Here is a 24,876-nt window from a genome sequence, read left to right on the forward strand (position 1 = left end):
TACTTGATAAAATCTAGGGTTAAGAAACAGCACACAGGACACTTTCTCATTATAAACACTTGCCACCCACAGTGTTTTCTCACTTGGGCCTCTCCAGCCCCAATAAGGTGAACATTATTTATATTTCACAAAATTGAGAGAATGAGGGCCTCCTATTGGAGGGCTATAATCCGAACCTGGTCACCTATTCTCCCACCAGGGCCTTATGCTCACTTCAATGTGCTACACAGTGAACCAGTGCTGAGGACAGGACCTGGTCTCTGCCTGAAAAGAGCCTGTGGGGTGGCAGGTACAAGAACTGGGAGTCCCTTCAAAAAAATGTATTACCCCCTGCCAATAATCAAGCTTGTTACTGAATCCCAGAGGGGACCCATAAGTTTTGGGGGCACCTGAGTCCAGCACTTAAGCATTCAGTATTAAATTCCTGTGCTTGAGGGGGGGCAGGGGACAGCTGGAAAAGGTGTTCAGTGCTTTCCCTGGCAAGGCTGATGGCTCTGTGGACCCCACAGCCTAGAACAGAAACACACTGCCCTTGTGCTCTGTGCTTCAAATGTACTCCCTGCAAGAGCATGGAATGGGAACTAGGCCACCTCTGATGAGAAGGAGCAGTTGGCAGGACAGGGCACTCAATCAAGTCAGAAGGCTGGGGAGTGAGGAGGGAGCGGGGGAGCATGTGCTCTAGAAGGGGTAAGGCTTGAATCTGTGCAGGAGAAAAAACATTCCAAGGGACACAGAACCACACACCACAGGGAACAGACGACTTCTCAGATGACAATAGAGAAGGATACTAAGGGGCACTGGGTTCCCTCAGGCAGCTGGAGGTCCTTGAGTGGGCAGAGCTGCATATGCTGGACATTCCCTGTCAGCTTTCCTGTCTGCTCCAAGGCCCAGGGTACCTTGGTTCAGCCTTTGCTCTTCTGAGGCCCTACAGTACATACCTGGTCACTCCATTTTTTAGGTTGGGGGTTGTTGCACTCACAGTACTGTCTCACCTTGGCCCACAGCCTCCCCAGCATCCCTCTCCATAGAGGCTGCAAGTGTCCAGGTCAACTGTCAAGTCAGCCCTAAAGAATACCCTACTCATGCTATTGCCAGAGGACTGCATCCCCAACCAGTTACCTCCAACTCTACTAAAAGTCTTAGTGAAAGGCACTATACCTTGACAGGATGGCTGAAGAAGAAAGGGAGCCTTTCTCACCCCCAGGAATTCCAGCTATTTTCTGCTTTCCCAAGATCAGGATAGATTGGCAAGAGCTGTCTAGACCTCCCCGTGCTGGGCACTAGCCTCTGCAGACTGTCTAGCCTGGGCTATACTTGGGACCATTCCTTAGCTTATAATGGACTTGCAGGGGCAACAGGCATTCCCAAACTGTAATCCTTTGGCATCAGTGAAGCACAACTCAGGCTTTATTACCATGCTTAGACAAAGCCCCGAGGAGAAAGCCCTTTTGGAGACAAATGTTGGAAAAAACTTCCATGCCACTTCTAGGACATCACATATCTTCAAGGACTGTGATAACTACCTTCCTCTTCTCTCCAAGTTCAGAGTCAAATTAGAATCAAGGACATACCAGAGCACCTAGTACTCAATAGGTGTGCATGGACCCTGTGGGCTCCCTGGGTGCTGCTCTAAGGCACCTTGGCCAGGAACCCCCTGTATGAAGCTCCTGGTAATACTTATTACCTCAATTTGGTCTCTTCGTGTCCTGTTCTCAGGAAATCTTTTGTAAGGGGATGAATTTTGTGTCCCCATGCCCCAATCCCAATTCATATCCCAATTCATATTCAGGGTCTCAGAATGTGAACTGATTTGGAGATAAGATACTTGCAGATATGCATAGTTAAGATGAGGTCACATAGGAGGAGGGTGTGTCCTAGTGTCCTAATACAAACAGAAAATTCAAGCATAGGCACACACCAGGAGAATAGAATGTCAGGTGACAATGAAGGCAGAGTGAGGAGATGCTTCAGCCAAGGAATGCCAAGGACTGTCAGTGACCACCAGACGCTGGTGCACAGACAGATCCTTCTCTATTGCCTTTGTAAGGAACTAGTTCTGCTGACACGTTGACCTTGAACTGCAGCCTCCAGAGCTGGGAGCTGCCTGGTCTGTTACAGCTGCCCTAGCAAGTACATACATTCCCCTGACCACATGATTTCCATGAATCCCTGCACCCACTCATGACCCAGCCCCCTCTCATCCCTATTTAGTTAGCTCCACTGTATTTATCACACTGTGTATTTTAATTAACTGATTCCACAGGGCAAAACATAGGCAATCACTGATGCATCCCCAGCACCCAGAATAGATTCAGATGAAATGCAGACATTTAGTAATATCCTGCCAAATGGGTAAATGACAATTGCTGGTGGTGTTGAGGATGCTACCTGTCTACATTTCCCCTGGTGCTCCACTCCATGGGGAACAGATGTTACACTGCTCTGGCTCCTGATGCAGGGTCTCCTTCAGTGCAGCTGCCTGGTACTGTGCTGGGGAAGCCACCAGACACTGGTGTTTAGTGCCCAAAGTCACAGTACATCTTTATTTACTTACTTAATTTTTTTAGTTGCAGATGGACACAAAACCTTTATTTTATTTGTTTATTTTTTTAATGTGGTGCCGGGGATTAAACCCAGTGCCCCATGCATGTTAGGCAAGCTCTCTACCACTGAGCCATAACCCTGGCCGTACAGTACATAGTTTTAAGCCCTGACTTTAAAGTTGATGTTTCAGCATTGACAACAGTATGTACCTCAGCACTCTCTAAGAACAGGCCATGGGCCATAGAAGCCATAGGACCTGGTAGTGGGTATGGACCCATGTCATATTTACTGTATGGTAAAAAATTTGGTCTTTGGCCTGTGTTCCTGGTAGGGAGTTCCTAAAACCCTTGGAAGTCCCTTGTTATTTAGGAGACCTTGGATCACAGCTGGTCAGGGTTAGTGCTAAGAGATGGCTCAAGATGGGGTTAGTCACCAGAGAAAACAAGCAAATGATTAGAGGGTTGAAGCTTTGAACCATGACAGCAGTTCATCCACAGGGCAGGGGTGTAGAGGAGGAGGACTAGAGATGGAGTTCAGTTATGTGGCCAGCTACTTAGTCATGCCTACAGGAGACCCCAATAAAAATCCTATATACTGAAGCTCACTGGGACTCCCCTATGGTCAATACATGACAGTGAAGGGAGGGTGATGCTCTAATTCCACAGAGCAAGGACTCTGAAGCACTGTTTGGGACCTGCCCCCCCCCAATCCTGTGTATTTCTCCATTTGGTATGCCTGAATTGTGTGATCTGAATAAAAAATAATCAGAAATGTGAGTTCTGAGAGTCATTCTAGTAAATTATGGAACCCAAATCCCCAAATTTGAGCCTGTGGATCAGAACTGCAGGCAGCCTGGGGAACCAGAAGGATATGTGGCATGTAAGTGATCACAGTCTCGTTGGGGACCATGCTCTTGAGTTGCAGGGCCTATGCTAACTTGGTGGCAAAAGTGCAGGACACAGTTAGTATCAGATTAATACTGAATAATCTGCAGGAGAACAAGTTCACAACTCCGTGATGGCTTTAATCATATTGTACAGACAAGTTGTCCTTAACCCAGGGGCTCTCAAAGGCAGGCCAGGGCAGGTCATTTGAAGTCTCTTGATCTCCAAGTACCTGCCCAGCACCAGGCAATGGCCATGCTTCAGGAAAGGTTTGCTCTGAATAAAGGAATACACTCTCAAAACAAAGAACATCAGGAGAACTGCTAAAAGATCCAGGCCTGTACAGTCTCAGGAGTGACAGAAAAAGAAACAATGACTAAGGGCTATCATGTTCACAAGGGACTGGATTCTAAAGAACTAGATAGTGATGAGAAGTAACTGGGAACCAGATTCAACTGGCCAAAGGCAGGGCTACCAATGGTGGAGTGGGCTTTCATGGGTACTTGGCCAGGGTGGCAGGGAGAAGCAGACCTGCCCAGGCCTGCTTCCCTGGAGTTCTGTGAGCTCCTGGTTTCAGCCTTCAAAAAGGCCACTTCTGCCAACATCAATTCCAAAGAGGATCAGATTCACACATGGCAGGTGAGTTTTCGAATTTGAGGAAGCAAAACTCTAAAATGGTCTGCTCTCCACTTTGACTTAATGCCTCAGAAACGAGAGTGAAGATACTTCCCCAATGTGGGAGACAATTACTAAGAGGTGGGAAACCTTAGGTCAAGGATAAACAACCCAGGGCTGGGTTTGAAAAACCAAAGCCTCTGCTCAGGGGCAAACACAGGACACATGGCTGCCTTCATCAGCTTCTGCTTTGGAAAGGGCCTTTGGGAGCCTGTGCAGGGTACAAAAAAACAAGAGCTATGCTCTTGGCCTGGGGAGCTCACAGCATACTTCTCGCCCAAAAGGCACAGGGCCTGTTGTGAGTGAGCAGCTCTAGGAGGGTTTGGTCACTGAGTTAACCAAGATGGTGGAACAGTTAAAGAGTAGGAACAGAAGGCCACCCACCAGCCTGAACAGGCATGCTCCAGCCAGGTCAGTGTGCTTCCCTGGTAGACTAGCACAAAGGTTCCCAGGGCCACCCCACAGACTGATTGGGGAAACTGATAGCAGCCCTGGGTACCTGTATTTTATAACTTCCAGGTAGTTCTGGTGATTAGATTAGCCAAGGAAGCATGCCACAATGAAAGCACCCGACGTGAATTGAAGAAAACACCTTATTAAGGAGTGGGATGAAAAGGTCAATCTCGTTCTCAATGGCTTCAGATCAAGATGACTCCAGCAGGCGTGTATCTTAAGAACAAGAGGTCAGTGAGCCAGGGGGCACCTTGTGAAAGCTCACCCTGACATGTAGTAGCCCTGCGGATGGCTAGCTGATGCAGGAAGCCGGGTCACAGGGAAGGGCCATGGTCAGAGAAGCCAAAAGGCAGACACTCAGGGTTGAAGAGGAGGTAGGGTTCCAGGCTGAGAGAATTACCATCCAAATGTAGGGAATGGCCAGGAGCAGCAGATTCAGGAGAGGAAGGAAAAGGAATCTGGCCTGTGTGACTAGAAAGTACTGACTATCCCAGAAGGGCCACTGCACAACTGGCTCCCTCATCACCTGCCACCACAAACAAAGCCTTACCATAATACCTGCCACTGTCACATGTGGCTTTTGTATTTCTGGTTTACTATCTGCAGCACTTATACCCCTGGCCTCAGGTTCTACAAGGACACTGAATCTGTTTTGGTCACTGCTTGGACAGTGGGTGCTCAATAAACAAGGATTCAATGAATGTTAAACAAACTGGTTTTGATGGGATGTGATGAAGTAGGGAGGGAGTGCTGGGCAGGGTGGGACTGTGCTGCTGCCCCCATAAGCCAGAAGCCCATGGCAGGAGGGCAAAGTAGGCCACACACTTGCAGGATGGGAGCCACATGGGGATGAAAAGATGCCCAGGTAAGCCTAAGAGACAGGTGGGAGGTCTATGGAGGAAACCGCTTGTGAGCCAGCATCCCCTGGAGAGACCCTGGGCTAGGGGACTGACCCGGCGGTGTACATTTCTCTCTTTTTAATTTTTGGTGCTGGGGATCTAACCCCGGGGCCTTGTGCATGCAAGGCAAGCACTCTACCAACTGAGCTGTATCCCCAACCCTGTACATTTATCTTCATGGGACACTTTATTGGTGGGGCTCAGGGAGCCACAAGCCACCTATATAAAGTCTGGGATGGTCACCACTGAGTGCACATCTGACGGAACCTCCAGATTCCTTGAAAGCATCAGGCCTTGGAAGAGTAATCATGCTAACAGTCCCTGAGATAGTGAGAGAGGGGCCAACTAGGACTTAGCCAGTGCAGAAACAGATGAAGTGTGAACAAATCTCTTTACCTTAATGGTTTTTGACTGAAGCCTCAGGCCATTCAGCGTGTTGATCGCTCTTTCCGCGTCCTTGGCAGTCACGTAGTTCACAAAACCATAGCCCAAGCTGTGTCCTGTGGAGAACAAGAGGACACCAATAAACCAGCAGGCAGGTGACAGTCCTAAGAACAGCCAGTGGGACTTTTCAACTGGGGACAAGGGCAAAATCAGAAAAGAGAAGACCCAGGTGACACACCAAAATGTTAAGAACAGTGGCATCTAGGGGCCTGGATTACAGATGGTGGCAAACCTTTACATTTTTGCAATGAACATAGATAACACTTATAAACAAGTTATTTAAACAGTAATAGCATGCTACTGACTGTATCTGTAGAATGCTGACGACAGTTCCATGGATGCTGGCTGGGATGACCTGGGTGGGCGAGGACAAGAAGAACCACAGAGGGATAGACTAGGGGGCAGAACCTGAAGGATGATGGTCTGTGTCCCCATTGATTCACTGCCACCTCATCCCCCAAAATGGAAAGCCTTGCTGAACTCTGGCACCACCTAGTGCCTGTTCCATTTACCTTACCAAATATAAGGCCAACTGGACTTAGTGGGAGGAGCAAGACAGAAAAGGGAACACCCAAGAAGAAGCTAGAACTGAAAGAATCCCAGCTAATTTCTAGGACTTCTCCCAAAAGCACAACAGGGTTTTGCTAAGTTACTTAGAGCCCCAATATTGCCAAGGCCGGCTCAAACTTCTAATCTTCCTGCCTCAGTCTCCTGACTTGCTGGGATTAAAAGTGTGTGCCACTATTGGTCCACTGTACCACCACCATTGGCTCAAGTTTAGGGGAGTCATAAGGATGTAAGAACCCAAGTTCTTCGAAGAAAATTAGGGTGACAGGTAGGGTGAGCCCAGCCTCTCTTTGTGAAATACACATGTCAAGCAGGACACTAAAGAAAGACATGGAATGGCAGGAGGAAAGCCCAGAGAGACAGCTGCAGGGGTGTTAGAAAGGAGCCTCAGGGCATGTCCAGTCAAACCCTTTCACTGAAGGAGAAATGAGAGGCCCAGAGATGAGCACAATCCACATCCTCCTACCCAGCTCACGCCAAGACCTGCGATGCCAGTTAGCACCCGCTTCATTCTGTTCCAGAGACCAAGCAGCCCCCTGTGACAAAGTAGAGCAGAGATCCTCTCGGCTGTTAAGCTGGCTGCAAACAGAACCCAGACCTCTCTCACTGATAACAAGACCACAAACCTAGCACTCACCCACTGTGAGAATCTTAGGATCTCTACCTCTGTGTGGCTCCACGCCTTTGTCACGAGATTTCTGTGTCTCCAGTCAGCAGAGCAGAATGAAGCAATGAAGTGGGTGCTGACTGTACCACAAGTGTCTGCATGAGCTGGGAGGATGTGGATGGTGCTCATCTCCAGGCCTCCTTCCTTGCTGATAACAAGACCACAAACCCAGCAGAGAACCTAACCCAGTTTTTATTTATTTTAAAAAATTTTTTTGGCAGGGGACGGGAGTTCTAGGGGATTGAACCCAGCAGCGCTTTACCACTGAGGTGCATCCCCAGCTCTTTTTTTTTTTGGAGAGAGAGAGAGAGAGAGAGAGAGAGAGAGAGAGAGAGAAAGAGAGAGAGGGAGAGAGAGGAATTTTTTAGTATTTATTTTTTAGTTTTTGACGGACACAACATCTTTCTTTCTATGTGGTGCTGAGGATCGAACCCGGGCTGCACAGGCGAGCGCGCTACTGCTTGAGCCACATCCCCAGCACCCCCAGCTCTTTTTGAGACAGCATTTTGCCAAGTTGCTGAGGCTGTCCTCAATCTTGCAATCTTCCTGCCTCAGTCTCCCGAACTGCTGGAATTAAAGGTGTTTGCCACTGCACCTAGCCTAATCCAGTTTTGCTACTTTCTGTTTCAAATAAAGTTTAATTTTTTAAGATAGTTTTAAGATTTACAGAAAAATTATAAAGGTAACACATGTAGAGTTCCCAAAGCCCCAGTCCCTTCACTTACTCTCCCCTATTAGTAACATCTCATATTAGCAATGGTACATTTGTTATATTTAATATATGAAACCACTAAAGGTATGTTATTAACTAAAGCCCACACCTGGTTGTCTTTAACTTCTCCTTTAAGGTTTTTTCCCTTCCTAGGACTCCACCCAGGATTCCATACTACATTTGGTCTTTGCATCTCCTCTGACTCTCTGGGCTGCGATGGTTTCTCAGACAGTCCTTAGTTTTGATGACCATGACAGCTTGCAATAGGGCTTGTCAGTATTTTGTATACCCCTACTTTGGGCCTATCTGGTGTTTTTTCTCATGGTTAGACTGGATGATGGACTTGGGGGAAGAAGTCACGGGATGAAGTGCCCTTCTCATCATGTCCTATCTTGGGCCAAAGACACAGGCCATCAACATGACATCGCTGTTGATGCTGAACTTAATCACCCAGTTGGGCAGTGGGCTTGTCAGGTATCTCCACTGTCAAGTTCTCCCCTAGCCCCTACCATATTATCCTCTGGAAGGAAGTCTTAATGTGCATCTAACACTTAGGAAGTAACCCTGTGAGTTATGCTCCTTCTTCTCCTCCTTCACAGTGTGCCAGCTACATGCATTATCTGCAATTCTGTGCAGGCCATTTTCTTTTTTAAAGAAAAGAACACCTCTTCTGAAACACTTGTGGAAAAGAGGAAGGGAGAGAAATAAAAGAAGGGAGGGAGGGAGTAGAGAACAAAATCTGATCCTCTACACCCACATTTCTAACAAAAACTTCATGGGTCTGAGGGATTCAGTTCCACAGTCCTGTCACAGTAAGGAGCTACTGCAGCAGCCAGGGACCATTGAGCACAAGCAGTTCAGACTAGAGTCTGAGAGCAGACTGTCTGTGGCAAAGACTACCAACCATCACTCTAGCCAGGCTGGATTTATATATATATATATATATATATATTTAGTTACACATGAACATAGTATTTTTAATTAACTAATTAGTTAATTCATTTTTAAAGTTGTGCTTAGGATCGAACCCAGGGTCTCACACATGCTACACAAATGTTCTACCACTGAGCCAAAACCCCAGACTGGATTTTTATTCCCAAGCACCTGCTCTAACCCTTCTCTGCTGGTCCCACTGTGCCCAGGCCAGAGAGCTTGTCCTATCTGTCCACAAACCCCAGAGCATCTCAGCTTCACTTTGGTAGGTACCACTGCTTTGGGGCCTTCTTGTCTTTCTGATCCACCCATGACCCTGGACCACCTGTCTCCTTTGCTGCCAGTTCCTTAGGTGGCCTATGGGGTTCTAGGGAAAATCAGACACCACTAAGGACTAGTGTCCCAGGCTCTGTCCCTATGTCTTCCACAGTTGATCCCTGCCTACCCCATTCCTGCTTCCTCACTTCCCACCTACTTGGTGGCCCCCCTCCTAGCTGGTCCCCCCGGGTGGGTCACTGCTGCCTCTGGGGTGCCAGCCCATGGGTCTTCCTGAACTCTTGGCAGCACTGGGTACTGCTCACCTCTTTGGATGCCACCTCTTCTAAGGCATGAAAATACCACCAGGTTTTCTTCTCCTGACTATCTTCCTTGGGCTCCTCAGTCATATGAACCTCCTGACTATGCTTGCACCCAAACCTGCCAATGTCACCAAGGAAATCACTCATCCTCAGATGGTCACAGCTTTGTGGGGCACCTCCAAATGCACGCATCTTTAATCCTGATGCACCATGGGGATCTGAAAGATCACTATAGTCTGGCCCAGTAGTGCCATGACTCCTGACTCGGGCTCTTCCCCTCTCAGGAAACAAGGTGTGGCCCTAGGAGTAGGCAGCACCCAGAGGGGTTGAGCTACACTCAACTGTTCCTTTGTAATCCAACCCCTTTGCTCTTTTTGGGATAGAATGTTCCATGGAACCCCCCCTTGTGTGTTCTCTATATAAGAAGAAAGAATCCCAGTGGCTCTCTCTCTCTTTCCACAGACCCCTAAGGTCAGAGAGCTGTCATAGGACCCAAAGAACAAGGTATTTCTCTGTCTCTGTGTGATTATTTCATGCAGCCAGTTAACCTGGAGCAACCCTGAGTGTTTAGTCGTAAGATGCGATACAGCTTCCTTGGCCTGCTTCTTCTCCATCCTCTTCAATGGCTGACATGCAATTGAGCACCTATTATGGTGTCAGGTCCTATGTCTAGCTAGGAAACTAATGAGCAGAGCCCCCCAAGATAAAGCTTGGTGGTGAGGCCTGCCTAAGTCACAGCTGGGGATAACCAGGGCCCCTGAGATGAGCAATTCAGTGGAGAAGATGAAGCAGGGAGATGAGGGAAGGAAAGAGGAGGGGACAAGGAGGGTAGGACAATAAATCTTACAGGTAGGATTGAATAAATCTTACATCTAGAATCTGAAGATGTCACAAGCCTGTGGTCTCCTGACTCTCACTTCCCAGAATTGCAGAAACACAATTCTGGCTTCAGGTAAGGTTCTGGGCTTTGGTTCTCTGTCCATCATTAGCATTAATCTCCAAGATGTTAAAACTCAGATTCTGTCAGTGGTGATTTGGTATATTTAGGTGGAGCCTCAGATTTACACTTTTCCAAGTCCGCAGATGATGTAGGGGTCACTGTATACAGCATGTGGAGAGACACTACTCTGGAGAAAAAGAGGCTGCTTCTCCATGGAGCATCATTTGTGTGGCCCTGTCAGGCCTCCCTAGGAAAACCTGGACCAGTGTTCTTGCATTCCAAACATATTTTTCTCTGACTTTAGACAAGGGTTAAGACTGAAGAGACAATTTTTGGCCTCTTGTCTTATGTTGCCAGACATAATACTTTATTCCCTTGATGCTTCTTGGAACTGGGAGCCTTGGCTTGATCTGTGGTGCGCAGCTAAGAGAAGTGAGGCCTCCTCTGCAGTGTGAGATGGCAGATGCTATGAGCTCATTCTTTTAAAGGTCTGGGGGCTCCAGGAAATACTTCACTGAGAGACAGAAACTGGATCTTGGGGTGGTGAAAAGAGTGAATTAACTAGGTAATAAAAGTAAGAAACAGGTAAGGGCCCCAAAAGAAAGAAAATGGGCAAAGAATAAGAAGAGTATGTTACAAAAGCAGAAATACCAATAGCCAGTAAATAGATGAAAACGATGATGAACTTCACCAGAAATTTGAATCAGTGCCACGATCGAATGTCATATGTTATTTCAGAGGCTGGTAAAGAGGAGAAATCCTGCTGGGCTCTGGGGACAGCAGGGTTGAGTAGAAGAGAGGGCAAATTGGCAACGGGGACCAAGAGTTCTTAGAAGGAACAATCTCCTGTCCACTGTTTCACTTCCACGAAGGCTTTCTATGGAAATAAACAGCGAGCAAAGATATATGCCAGGATATTTATCTTGGTGGGACATAATTATAAATATGAAAAAGTGGAAAACAGATTACTCTGTACCCACTGTGGTGATGGGATAGTGCAATGCTCAGTGACAGGAAATGTTCAGATGCAAAGTTTACTGTATATCTTGTGGGGGTGCCAGCTCACTTCTATAAAAGTGCAGGGTTATTTATGATAATTACTTAACAAAGTCTGGAAGGACATGAACCCAAAAGGTAACAGTGGAAGGATTATTAGTAACTTAAACCTTCCTTCCTTCCTTTTTATCTCATGCTTAAATTTTTTCTATAAGAAACAAAGACATGGGCTGGGGTTGTGGCCCAGCGGTAGAGCTCTTGACTAGCATGTGTAAGGTACTGGGTTCAATCCTCAGCACCACATAAAAATAAATACATAAATAAAGGTATTGTGTCTTCATTACAACTTAAAAAAATATATATATATATATAAAATAAACAAAGGCATATCAAGGAATAAAACTGCATAGGCAGGTCAAGTGTGGGGGGGCATTCCTGCAGAGGGAACAGTGTTTGGGAAATACAGAGAGCCCAAAAGTGTGCATTACTGGGAAATGACGGCCTCAGTGCAGCCTGAGAGAGTGGGAACAGAGGATGGGAAGAAGGAGCATCTAGGAGTCTTGAGAGCCATGGGTGGGCTTCATCCAATTAGAGGTACATGGCCAAAAGACAGAAGTCAAGAGGGCTTTAGGGCTTGAGGCTGGGTCCATGAGGTTGAAGGGTGGACTTCACTCCATGTGGGTCATAAAGAGTCACTGCAGAGAGACTAAAACACCAGAGCCAAGAGTAGGGCAGGACTGGGCAGGAAAGTACCGAGCAGCAAAGCTGGATGCCAGAGGCTCCCTGAGGCTAGCGTTTATGAATGGGACAGCCACAACACACACCACAACTCCATCAAGGGGACTTGCCCCTGGCTGGCCAGAAACATTCTGAATATTGAGGCCAGAACACTGGCCATCCCTTTTGTCCCTGACCCTCAACAAAAATATGGTAACGAATGATGTCTGCCAGCATGCACTCTCCTCAATCCCTAGCTCCTTTCCCTCTTCACTTACTCAAAGTCACTCATTCAGCACTGCGGCTTCGTGTAGGCTGCAGAGTTAATAAGGCTCCTGCTTCCTGGAACTATTGATGTACTAGATGAGGAAGTTGTAACCTCAGTGCAGTGTGGGAACCTCTTGGTGCAGGCCTTCCTGGTTGCTATGGGAACCCATAAGCAGAACATCTGCCACAGACCAGGAAGGGCCAAGAAAGGCCTCCTCAAGTAAATTCAACTCAAGACCCAAAGGGTTTTAGAGGAGAAGGCTGAGAGGGTCACACTCAGGTTAGGGAAGATGTTCCTTTACTGCAGTGAGGAGATGATCTGGAAGGAGGACATAGGACTAGTTAGGAGGTCACAGTGATGATATGCAGGCAAAAGCAATGGTGTGCTAAGTAGGATGGCCTAGGGAGATGCAGGAAAGGGGTGGACTGAAGAAACATCCAGGAGGATGAGTGTTAGGTCACAGGTCAGAGGCTACCCCGATTTCCAACCACAACCAGTAGGTAAACAGTGGTGCCATCTACCAAGACAGGAACACTGGACACAAGTGGCCAATTTGCAAGATAAGATCAGTTTAGGATACAATCCATCTGTGGTGATGAAGAACATGGAGTTCAGGAGCACTTTCTGGTCAAGACATAAGTGGCAAACTTGGGATATGCTGAAGCCAAGGGGATTGAATCTGCTCCTCCAAGTGCCAGCTTTGAAAGAAAAGGAGGGCTATGAAGTAATTAATCCTGGGGACTGCCTACCTTCAAGGCTATAAAAAGGAATAGCTGCAAGAGAGAAAGCAAGCGAGCATGGCTTCAAGGGTAGAAAGATAGCCAGGGTGGGTGGTTTATAAAAGCCAGAGTAAGCCAGAGTAAGGGGATGCTTCTAGAAGGAAGTCATGGGGAAAAAAGGAAAAACAAAATGGAGTGGAGATGGAGAATTTGACAGTCTATGCATGGAAGAATATGCAGATCCATGGCTCTCACCTAGGGGCCATTCTGCCTCCAACAGGACACAGAGCAGTGTCTAGGGACATGATTGGGTTTTTACAACTCCAAGCAGGTGGAGGCCAAGGATGCTGCTCAACACCCTTCAATGCACAGCCTGGCTCCAGATAGAATTATCTAGTCCTAAATGTCAATAGTGCTGACACAGAAAACCCTTGAGCAAGAGGAAGTTGGAGCTGGGCATGGTGGCACCTGCCTGTAATCCTAGTGGCTTGGGAGGCTGAGGCAGGAAGATTGAGAGTTCAAAGCCAGCCTCAGTAACAGTGAGGTACTAAGCAACTCAGTGAGATCCTGTCTCTAAAGAAAATACAAAATAGGGCTGGGGATGTGGCTCAGTGGTTGAGTGCCTCTGGGTTCAATCCCCAGTACCCCACCTTCGCCAAAAAAAGAGGAAGTTGGGAAGTCCAGAAAGAACTGTTGAACAATGATGGGGTGATCCTGCAAAGACCCAGACAAGCTATTGGTTCCATTATGAAGTAGGAGGTAGTCATCAGCTGAGAGTGAGTGTGGTTATAGGCCAGAGGAAAAACACATTGAAATGGTAGTTATGGAGGTTGGAGACACCCAAAGAATAAACTGAATAGGCCAGGATTGGACTCAGCAACATGACTATCTGGCTGGGGGTAAAAGACTTTCTTGCTGGGGTGGGCAGCTGTAGTTCTGATCAGTATAAAGCAAACTGGTGTCACAAAATGACAGACAGACAGTGAAATTTAAGTCCATAGCCCCAGGATCACCTAGTGAAGAAGTTACCATATGCTGGTAGCAAGAGGAGAGAAATGAGGCTCAGCAGGTACAGTGGTGCACACCTGTCAGTCATCCCAGAGGCTTGGGAGGTGGACACAGGAGGATCCAAAGTTTGAGGCCAGCCTCAGCAACTTAGCAAGGCACTAAAAACTTAGCAAGACCCTGCCTAAGAATAAAAATATAAAAAGGGCTGGGGATGTGGCTCAAGAGGTTAAGTGCCCCTGGGTTAAAAAAAGAAAAAAAAAAAAAAAAAGAAGAAATGAGGGCTCACTGAGCTTTAGATAAAGCTCTGTGTGAGGACTCTAAAGATGACGAAGTAGAGCTGGGGGCCCATGTAAATCTCCTCTACAACCCCTAGCTCACTGACCACTGCCTAAGAAGAAGATAAAACTTATCTCTGAATTTTCATATCATACTTCCACTGGATTCTTTGGCTCCCAAAATCAGTTCATCAAGCCTAGTTGTTCTACTTGCATAGCTTATATTTCTCTGAAAACCACAACAGATCAATGAACATCAAAGAAATCAGATAAAGTCAGGTAACCCTTACAAATCAGATTCTAATGCTGGGAATATCAATTGTGCTGATATTCCCTTCCACCAGAACACAAATGGGGAAAGGCAAGACTTGTTAGAGGCACTGGAGAGTTTAAAACCTTTCTGACAGGATTCTTCTTTTTTTTTTTGTGTGTGTGTGTATGTGTGTGTGTATATGTGTGTGCTGGGGATTGAATCCAGGGGTGCTTTACTTCTGAGATGCATCTCTAGCTTTTTTTTTTTTTTTTAATTTTGAGACAGGGAGAAAAAAAAGTTGCCCAGGCTGGCCTGCCTCAAAGTTGCAATCCTGGGCTGGGGATGTGGCTCAAGCGGTAGCGCGCTCGCCTGGCATGTGTGCGGCCCGGGTTCGATCCCCAGCACCACATACCAACAAAGATGTTGTGTCCGCCGAGAACTAAAAAATAAATATTAAAAAAAAAAAAAAAAAGTTGCAATCCTTCTGCCTCAGGCTTCCAAGTAGCTCGGATTATGGATGGGTACTACTGTGCCTGGCAGGACAGGATTCTTATTTAGAATGGTGTTCTAAAACATTCTAATACTGTTCAAATTTTCCTTCTTCTTCTTCTTCTTCTTCTTTTTTTAATATGTGGTGCTGGGGATCGAACCCAGGCTCTTGTGCATGCAAGGCAAGCTCTACCAACTGAGCTATATCCCGAGCCCAAGTTTTTATATTATCTAAAGTTTCTCTTTAGAAAGTGTTTATTAAATAAGACTCTCAGATTAGGATGAAGAAGAGGCTTTTGGGTTCAATGCCTCCATCTGATGAGCTAATTCTCTGGATAGCCATTAGACAAACTTTATAGGGGTCATCCAGGGGTCAGGTGTCTTGAAGTTACTGGGAAAATGTTGAAGGTTGATGAAGCTAGACCACGAGTACACTGAGTTCACTATGTTACTCTTTGTTCATGTATACTTGACATTTTTCATAACAAGAATGAAGGTTGTTTTTTGTTTTTAAACTTTAAATTTGTTTATAGGATAGAGAATCCTCACTCCTAAGAGGACTGCTCATTCCCCTCATTAGGTAGGGGGGGTGGGGGAGGTGAGAAGGAGCAGGAAGAAGATGAGAGCTCCTCAGAACAACAGTTCTCTGAGGAGAAAAGAAAGAAACAGTGCTTTGGAGCACTGGGTCTTTTCTTTGCTCCAGAATCCCCAAAGCCATACTCTCAGAATGGAGACCAACTCTTAGGTAGGGCCTCAACAGAAACCTGGCCTTCTCCAAACACCTGCAAGCCAGGGAATATCAGGCCATAAGCGCTGCCACCTCTGTTTCATGGACAGGGACAGGGAGCCTAGAAGTCATACAGTGAGGGAGCAGAGGAGCAGGGATGTCAGTTGCTCTGCTCTTGCCCCACAGTGTTCAAGCCGGGTAGAGTGCAGAAGTTCAAGTTGATGGCGTGAAAATGAACAACAGGGTCCTGGTGCCAGCTGGACTGTGCATGGGGGTCTGTAGAGACACAGGCACAGGCCTGACAGTACCTGCCCACAGCAGGGAGTCACTCCCACACATGGACTTGATTAACCTGTGCAGAACAAGCTGCTGGCCCCTTTTAGCTTTCAAAGCATTCTGTTTCTGCTGGCTCCTCAGTTTTCCTCTGCTCTCATGTCTTAATTTTGTACGTGTACTCTGTTTTACAAAGAATCTTTCATCTTTTAGAAACCTACCCAATCTTATGCAAGGGCAGTGGAAAAAGAGAGTTTGAGATTAAAAATAAAATTTCACAGCCATTGCTCCACAGCTATGGCTATTCTGCACTGAGGAATGTGACAGAGTCACAGGCAGGCAAGTGAGTGCTTAACAGGACAGCCGCCGGTACCTGCTTCATAAAAACCTCTCATGTCTTTACCTGCTACTTTATCCCGAATAAGTTTTGCAGATTCAACTTCACCAATGCTGCTGAATAGACTTCGCAACTCGTCCTGGGTCATGTTCTGAGGGAGGTAGTTGACAATTAGATTTGTTCTCCCAATGTCGTCCCTGCAGTCTTCGGCCATGTGGTCTTCATAACCATTAGACATTGTATTTCTTAAAAATCTGTAAAGAAAAATAAGATCAAGTAAGTTCCAAATGTTCACACTGCAATATATAAACGCAAAACTAATGACTAGGTTCATATTTGGGAGATTTTGACTGTGGCAACAAAAAACCTGACCATGAATGCTCATGGCAGCTTTACACATAACTGCCCAAACCTGGAAGCAACCTGAACACTTCTCCTCAATGCATGGACAGAAAATAAACTCCATTCCTATGGTACATCAGAAAATGAAGTATTATTCAGTGCTTAAGAGAAATGAGCTATTAAGCCACAAAGACCAGGAGGAACTTTATTTTTTGTTTATTTTTTATTTTTATTTTTTGGCGGGCTGGGGATTGAATATAAACCCTCGCACGTGTCAGGCAAGCACTCCACTATTGAGCTACACCCCCCAGTCCAAAAGGATGAATTTTAAATGCATATTGCTGAGTGAAAGAAACTATGACATTCTAGAAAAAAGGCCAAAGTATGGAGACAGTAAAAAGGTCAGGGATTGTCAGGGATGAGGATGGGGAGGGACGAATAGGTAGAGCACAAGAGATTTTTAGGGCAGCAAGGGTTCTGTAGTATTTTCTAATGGATGCAGGACATTATATGTTTGTCAAAGACCACTTGACATATAATACAAAGAATTAAGATTGATGTAAATTACAGGCTTTAGTTAATAACAATTATCAATATTGGCTCATCAATTATAACAAATGTACCACACTAATATAAGATGCTTTTAGTCCCAGGTGTGGTGTACACAGGAGAGGTCTGAGGGAACTCACTATAGTTCCTGTAAACCTAAAACCACTCTAAAAAGTAGTCACAAAATAGAACAACTCCAAGTTCACCCACGTCCACTGACAGGGCTTTAAAGTAACTTAGACCCAATTCCAGTACCATGAATCAAGTTCCTGTGAAGAGTGTTTGAGCTTTCTCTCAAGAGCTTCTGGCTGCTTTCTCCCTGTGTCCAGTGCTGATTCTGGCTGGCTACTGCAAGCCTGTGATGTGTACCCCAACATCCCAACCACGGCCACCCTGTCTGTTATCACGCAGGCAGGCAAAATTCCTTGTGCCCTTTATCTCCAAAGACCCAGGGACTGAGCTGGAAAGAGGTTGGTGTTTCTCTACCAGTCAGAGGAGCCTGGTTTTCATGGCTTTCTTAGAAACACCCAGCCTGCCACAGTCTTCAATTTCAATGACCAACATCAAAGCCCAAGATGGATTTAGAGAAATGTCTGGAGTGATGTATCCTAGAGCAGGAAGATCACTCTTCTTAAGTGTAGCCTACACTGGTTTATTGGCAAGTCAGAGCGATGCCTAACATAAGCAGTTCCACGTCCCCGCCTCTGAATATGTAGGCACCACCCACCTACCACCCAGAGGTCTCAGAGGGCAGCCCCCCTTTTTCTGGATCCCTGATGTGCAGTGTTAGGTTTGAATACCCAGAGCCCACGGTCATAAGCCCTTCTTTAAAAATAGCCTTGCCAGAGTTACATAAAACTCTAAACATCTCTTGCAGAGATTTCCCACCTAGCCCTTGAATCAACACTAGGAGAGGAATTGGGCCTGGTTGCTTTATTCCTGGTAGAAATGTTCAGGTCTTCCCTAGCCTACCTACTCTCAGGCAAATGTGCATAATTAGTACACTTTCCTAGCATTTCTGCTACTTATTTGAAGGTATCTCTGTTCCTTGCTCTTTATAAAGTAGGTTCACTTCGAAAAAAGACTAGAAAGTTAAACATCATAAAATTAAAAACTTTCTGTAGGGCAAAAAGCATCATAAACAAAGACAAGCAACAAAAAACAGAAAATATTTGCTGCACATTATTTACATCAAGGGTTCTCAGGTTGGGCAATTCTTTTTTTTTTTTTTTAGAGTATTGTAATTTTTTTTTTATTGTTGGTCGTTCAAAACATTACATCTAATTTGATATATTTCACAGTTTGATTCAAAAGGGTTATGAACTCCCATTTTTACCCCGTATACAGATTGCTGAATCACATCAGTTACATCAATTACATTTCCATTGATTTACATATTGCCATTCTAGTGTCTGATGTATTCTGCTCTCTATCCTATTCTCTACTATCCCCCTCCCCTCCCCTCCCCTCCCCTCTTCTCTCTCAACCCCCTGTACTGTAAAACACTTCTTCCACTTGTATTATTCTTTCCTTACCCCTCACTTCCTCTTGTATGTAATTTTGTATAACCCTGAGGATCACCATCCCTTTCCATGCAATTTCCCTTCTCTCTCCCTTTCCCTCCCTCCTCTCATCCCTATTAATGTTGATCTTCTTCTCCTGCTCTTCGTCCCTACTCTGTCCTTAGTTACTCCTCTTATATCAAAGAAGTCATTTGGCATTTGTTTTTTAAGGATTGGCTAGCTTCACTTAGCATAATCTGCTCTAATGCCGTCCATTTCCCTCCGAATTCTATGATTTTGTCGTTTCTTAATGCAGAGTAATACTCCATTGTGTATAAATGCCACATTTTTTTTATCCATTCATCTATTGAAGGGCATCTAGGTTGGTTCCACAATCTTGCTATCGTGAATTGTGCTGCTATGAACATCGATGTAGCAGTGTCCCTGTAGCATGCTCTTATTAGGTCTTTGGGGAATAGACCGAGAAGGGGAATAGCTGGGTCAAATGGTGGTTCCATTCCCAGCTTTCCAAGAAATCTCCATACTGCTTTCCAAATTGGCTGCACCAATTTGCAGTCCCACCAACAATGAACCAGTGTACCCTTTTCCCCACATCCTCGCCAACACTTGTTGTTATTTGACTTCATAATGGCTGCCATTCTTACTGGAGTGAGATGGTATCTTAGGGTGGTTTTGATTTGCATTTCTCTGACTGCTAGCGATGTTGAGCATTTTTTCATGTACTTATTGATTGATTGTATGTCCTCCTCTGAGAAGTGTCTGTTCAGGTCCTTGGCCCATTTGTTGATTGGGTTATTTGTTGTCTTTTTGTCTAATTTTTTGAGTTCCTTGTATACTCTGGATATTAGGGCTCTATCTGAAGTGTGAGGAGTAAAGATTTGTTCAGGTTGGGCAATTCTGCTCCCAAAGGACACTGGGCAATTTTTCTGCAGCCATTTTTGGTTAGCATCACTTGGGGGCAAGGATGCTACTGGCATCTAGTGGATAGAGGCCAGTTTGCTATCAACTAAACCTTCTACAAGGTGCAGAAGAATGCCCATAACATCCAGCCTGAAATGTCAACACTGCTGAGGTTGAGAAAACTTAATTCACAGCATCTAATTTAAAAAACGCAACATATTACATAGGCAGGCAAGACACAGCAAAGTGGACAAGGATATGGTCTACAACTTATGGATGCTGGCAATTCCTATGATGCTAAGCCCATGAAAAGCTCAACTTCATGAACAATGAAGAAAAATGAAATGAGACGCTGCTTTCTGCCAGTCAGAAGGAATAAAATCCAGGATAGACAAAATCTACTGAAAGTAAGGATAAAAGGGAGAGACAGACTCATTGACTGTTGACAGGAATGGAAGATGGTCCAGCCTTTTTGGAGGATAACCTGGCAGTGCCTACCAAAATTTTTCAGGTAAATGCTACCACATGACTCAGAACTGAAGGAATCTATTACACAAAAACAAGCACACATGTGCAGGTTAATAAGCAAAAACACAACACACGCCATGGCTTGTAGAAGTATAAAATTGAACATAACCTACATATATATTAAAAGGGGATGGCTAATAAATATCAACTTTCAATAGAAAGTATTAAAGTTTAATCAAGAAAACCTCCATGAATCTGTTAAATCATCTGTGGCTATGAGATTTTAAAATAGATCATGAGCTATAAATGATCAAAAATAAACAAATGAACAAAAACATCTGCTGAAGCCTGATCCAAAGAACACAGGTTAATGTGAAATTAACCTATGAAAAATTAAAATGCACACTGAAGTTTTCTTCAAGATGTATTCAAACATTTGTCTTCTTTTATCCTTTAAAAAGTTTTTAATTGTAGATGGACACAATACCTTTATTTTATTAATTTTATGTGGTGCTGAGGATGGAACCCAGTGCCTCACACGTGCTAGGCAAGCATTCCACCACTGAGCTACAATCCCAGTCCCCTTTCTTCTCTATTTTTTCCTCTTTCCTCTCCTCACTTTTTCTCTAAGAGTTAGGCATCTCCTCTTCTGTTTTTCCCTCATCCTGCTTTCATGGAGCATGAACTGGACAATGGTTACCCCCACTCTTATCATTCTCCTTGCCTGGTAAAAAGTAGACCTTCTAACATGGGACTGCTCACCATGCTCTGCAGGATGAGTCCAGTCCACTGCCTGTTTATATAAAGTTTTATTGAAACACAATCCCTCTTACTTGTTTACATACTGCCTGTAGCTACTTTTTGCTATCATGACAGAGCTGAGTAGTAACAACCTAGTACCGACCATATGGCCCACAGAGCTGAAAATATTTACCATCTGGCTCTTACAGAAAAAGTTTGCTGACCTCTGTTCTAAAATGCAAAAAATCCAAAAAATCTTTTGGATTTTGTGACATTGAGTTAGGCAAAAATTTCTTAGAATAACAAAAGCTTTCTTTTCTAAAACACTGATAAACTGACTATCATAAAAATTTAAAATACAGGAAGAATTAAAATCCAGTCTGGAGAAAATATTTGCATAAAAGAGCTTGTATTCAGTGTGTGCACACACACACACACACACTCACTCCACTTTTTCTTTCAGTGCTAAGGATCAATCCCAGGGCCTCATTCATGCTAGGCAAATACTCTATCATGGAACTACCTCCCCAGCCCCAGAATGTTTTTTACAAGTTCTCAAAACAAACAAACAAACAAAAATCCAATTTCAAAATTACCAAAAGATTTGAACACTGCATCAAGTAAGATAGACAGATGGCAAATAAGTATATGAAAACATGTTTAACATCACTAATCATTAGGGAAATGCAAATCTGGGGGGGGGAATGCAAATTAATTATCAGAATGGCTAAAACAAAATTAAATAATAAATGATGACATAATGGACAATGTCAAGTGCTGGGAAGAATGGGGAGAAATCACACCTTTCATGCACTGCTGATGGGAATACAAAAAATATAGCCACTTTGGAAAGCAGAGTAATGGTTTCTTAGTTAAATACAGACTTAGCACATGATCCAGCAATCCTACTCATAGTATTGGTGGAAGAGAAGTGAAAACTATGCTCATACAAAAACTTACATACAAATCCTTATAGCAGATTTATTCAGTCACCAAAATTTTGAACACCACAGATGTCCTTTAAGCTGCTCAGAGATCAATTATGATATACCATACAATGGAATATAAGTCAGGAACAAAAAAGGAACTACAAATTCATGATTCTTTTATAAATCTCAAATACATCATGTTAAGTGAAAGAAAACAGACTCAAAAGGCTACATACAGTTTGATTTCATTTTTATGACATTCTATAAAAGGGCCTAAGCACTAAGCACTGATGGTCCCCAACTTATGATGGTTTTAAGACTTTTCCAGGCTGGGGTTTGGCTTAGTGGTAGGGTGCCTGCCTCGCACATGTGAGGCACTGGGTTTGATTCTCAGCACCACATAAAAATAAATAAATAAAATAAAGATATTGTGTCCATTTACAACTTAAAAAAATATTTTAAAAAGAGTTTTCAATTTTGGGCTGGGGATGTGGCTCAAGCGGTAGCGCACTCGCCTGGCATGCGTGCGGCCCGGGTTCGATCCTCAGCACCACATACCAACAAAGATGTTGTGTCCGCCGAGAACTAAAAAAAAAAATAAATATTAAAAATTCTCTCTCTCTCTCTCTCTCTCTCTCTCTTTAAAAAAAAAATCCAATGAACAATACCTTTCCCATCTGATTCGAAAGTATGCAAATAACATTAGTGAGAACATTTTAAAAAAAAAAGAGTTTTCAATTTTATAATAATTTGAAAATCTCATTCTCACTTGGATTATGGATTTTATTCTTTTCCTGAGCTAGTGGTATGCCATCCAATACTCTCTTGTGATGCTGGACAACAGCAGCTCCCAGCCAGCCATGTGATTATGAGGGTAAAACACCAATACTCTACAGTGTACTATATGGTGGTAATAGTGTATTACATGCATTTTTCAACCATCATTTTCAAATAATGATGAATTCATCAGTATGTAATCCCACTATAAGTCAAGCAGCATCCATGTAGGGATAGATCACGGTTGCCTGGAATAGGGAATGAGGGGAAGAATTGACTAACAAGAACAGCAAGAGGCAATATTTTTGAACAGTGAACTTTCCAGTATCTTGATGGTAGTAGCAGTTACACAAGTTTATGCATTGTCAAAACAAACTAAGCCAGGTATGGTGGTACGTGCTTAATAATTCTAGCCACTCAGGAGGCTTCAGGCAGGAGGATCAAAAGTTTGAGGCCAGCCTGGGCAATTTAGCAAGATTGTTACAAAATAAAAAGAGACAGGAGTATAGCCCAGTGATAGAGCCTGTGACTAGCAAGTGTGAGGCCCTGAGTTGAACCACAGTTCTGGTGAGGGGTGGGTCCCAAAGAACAACAACAACAACAAAAACAAACAAACAAAAAACCCTTCAAACAATCCTATATCAAAAAGAATAAATTTTCCCCACATGCAAATTAAAAAATAATGATTTCAAAAGACAACTTCTGCTTTTCTACCCTGCTTCACAGCCCACTCTCTTGTCCTGACATGCAATCAAGCTGAACAGCCCCATGCAGGCTAAGGCTCTGGCCAATGCAACAATGGAGAAACAAACCCCTCAAAGTAGTCTCACTGGGGTCATTATGCCCTGCTCTCTACCGCCCTGTTTTTCTTTTCCCTAATATTTTTTTAGTTGTAGTTGACACAATATCTTTATTTATTTTTATGTGGTGCAGAGGATTGAACCCAGTGCCTCACACGTGCAAGGCGGGCACTCTACCGCTGAGCTAAAGCCCCAGCCCCTGTCCTTGATCTTTTCCAAGTCTGCATGGCCTGTGACCTGGGCCCAGCCAGTCTTGGTATACACTGGATCTAACCACAACCTTACCACCATAACTAGGCCTTGTAATCACCCAATTATCAGTGATTCCCAAGTCACTGCTGCCTCCTGTCAGTTCCAAGTCAATTTGCTCAGCCCCTCTGGTTTTCCCTGTTGGCAGTCACAACCCACTGAAGCGCAGAGGTCACACTATTTTGCTGGTTCTCTTTTGAAATCATTATTTTTTTTTAATTTGCATGTGGGGAAAATTCATTCTTTTTGGTATAGGATTGTTTGAAGGTTTTTTTGTTTGTTTTGTTGTTGTGGTGGTTTTATCGCTCTATTAATAAGTGGCAGGTCTTGGTCTGAGCTGTTACTACAGAGCGGTCTCCCCAGCATGAATCATAAGATTTCTGTGATGAGGCGCCCACTGGGTCCTGCCTTGGCCTTGCCTGCCCTGGCTTTGCCCCAATGTGCCATCCTATTTTGGGGCCTGTTTTGGCTGCTCCCTTTACACAGCATATCCACCATCCTTCTCCCTGCTCACCTTTTAAAAAGTCACCTCCACCAGAACAACAGGTGGCAATAGGTCTCAGTGCCTTATGCCATTGCTGTAAACCTTTATTACTGCTCTAATCATTCTGCACAATAATTTACTTGCTTTGCACCACTGTCAAGGGGAAAGCCTTGAGGGTCGAGGGCACACTAGTATCGTTTAAGGGTTTCCAGGTAAACCCAGGGGGCCTGGCAAATCCAGCATATATTACACAGAGAGACTCCCCATCTTCTTTGGAATCATGTGTATCAGGAGCATATTTTTTATGCTAAAGAAGGCCAGTCAGAAACTGTCCTGTCATTCTATTAACACATTCAGTACCAAACTTTCTTGGGATCATCAGTAAACATAATCCCAAAGAATCAGAGTCAACTGCAGGAAGTAGAAAGGGAAATTTTGTGTTAAGCAAAATTATTTCTGCTGATTTGGAAAGGTTCCCAGTAATTGGAAGCATCAGGGAGAGAAGTCTTGCTTAGATGATCTCGAGGTTTTCAACTCTATCACAACTATTTCAAACAATTTTGGTTGTGCTTGTGTGTAATACCAGTGACATCCACATGTGTGGAAAACTTACCCCACACAGAAGATACATGCATATTTATACGTGACATAAAAGCATACACAGGTGGTCTACCAGTAAGTTTGCTTTCTATTAGGTATACACAAGAATCTGTCTCACTTTATAGTGATGGAGCAGGCTTTTTAAATGACTTAAGC

General features: G+C 44.4%; 1 protein-coding gene across 1 annotated transcript in view; it reads right to left on the minus strand.

Annotated features, from left to right (window-relative positions):
* Elavl1 (ELAV like RNA binding protein 1) overlaps positions 1-24,876 on the minus strand; it is a 40,690-nt gene that overhangs the window by 10,767 nt on the left and 5,047 nt on the right. Inside the window, exons 2-3 of the mRNA XM_078035180.1 lie at positions 16,425-16,612; positions 5,852-5,955 (exon numbers count right to left, since the gene is read on the minus strand). Of these exons, the coding sequence (XP_077891306.1) occupies positions 5,852-5,955; positions 16,425-16,596 (276 nt within the window). The 5' untranslated portion in view covers positions 16,597-16,612. The remainder of the gene's footprint in view (positions 1-5,851; positions 5,956-16,424; positions 16,613-24,876) is intronic.

The sequence above is a fragment of the Ictidomys tridecemlineatus genome, chromosome 2 (assembly GCF_052094955.1).
Source record: "Ictidomys tridecemlineatus isolate mIctTri1 chromosome 2, mIctTri1.hap1, whole genome shotgun sequence".
Taxonomy (NCBI): domain Eukaryota; kingdom Metazoa; phylum Chordata; class Mammalia; order Rodentia; family Sciuridae; genus Ictidomys; species Ictidomys tridecemlineatus.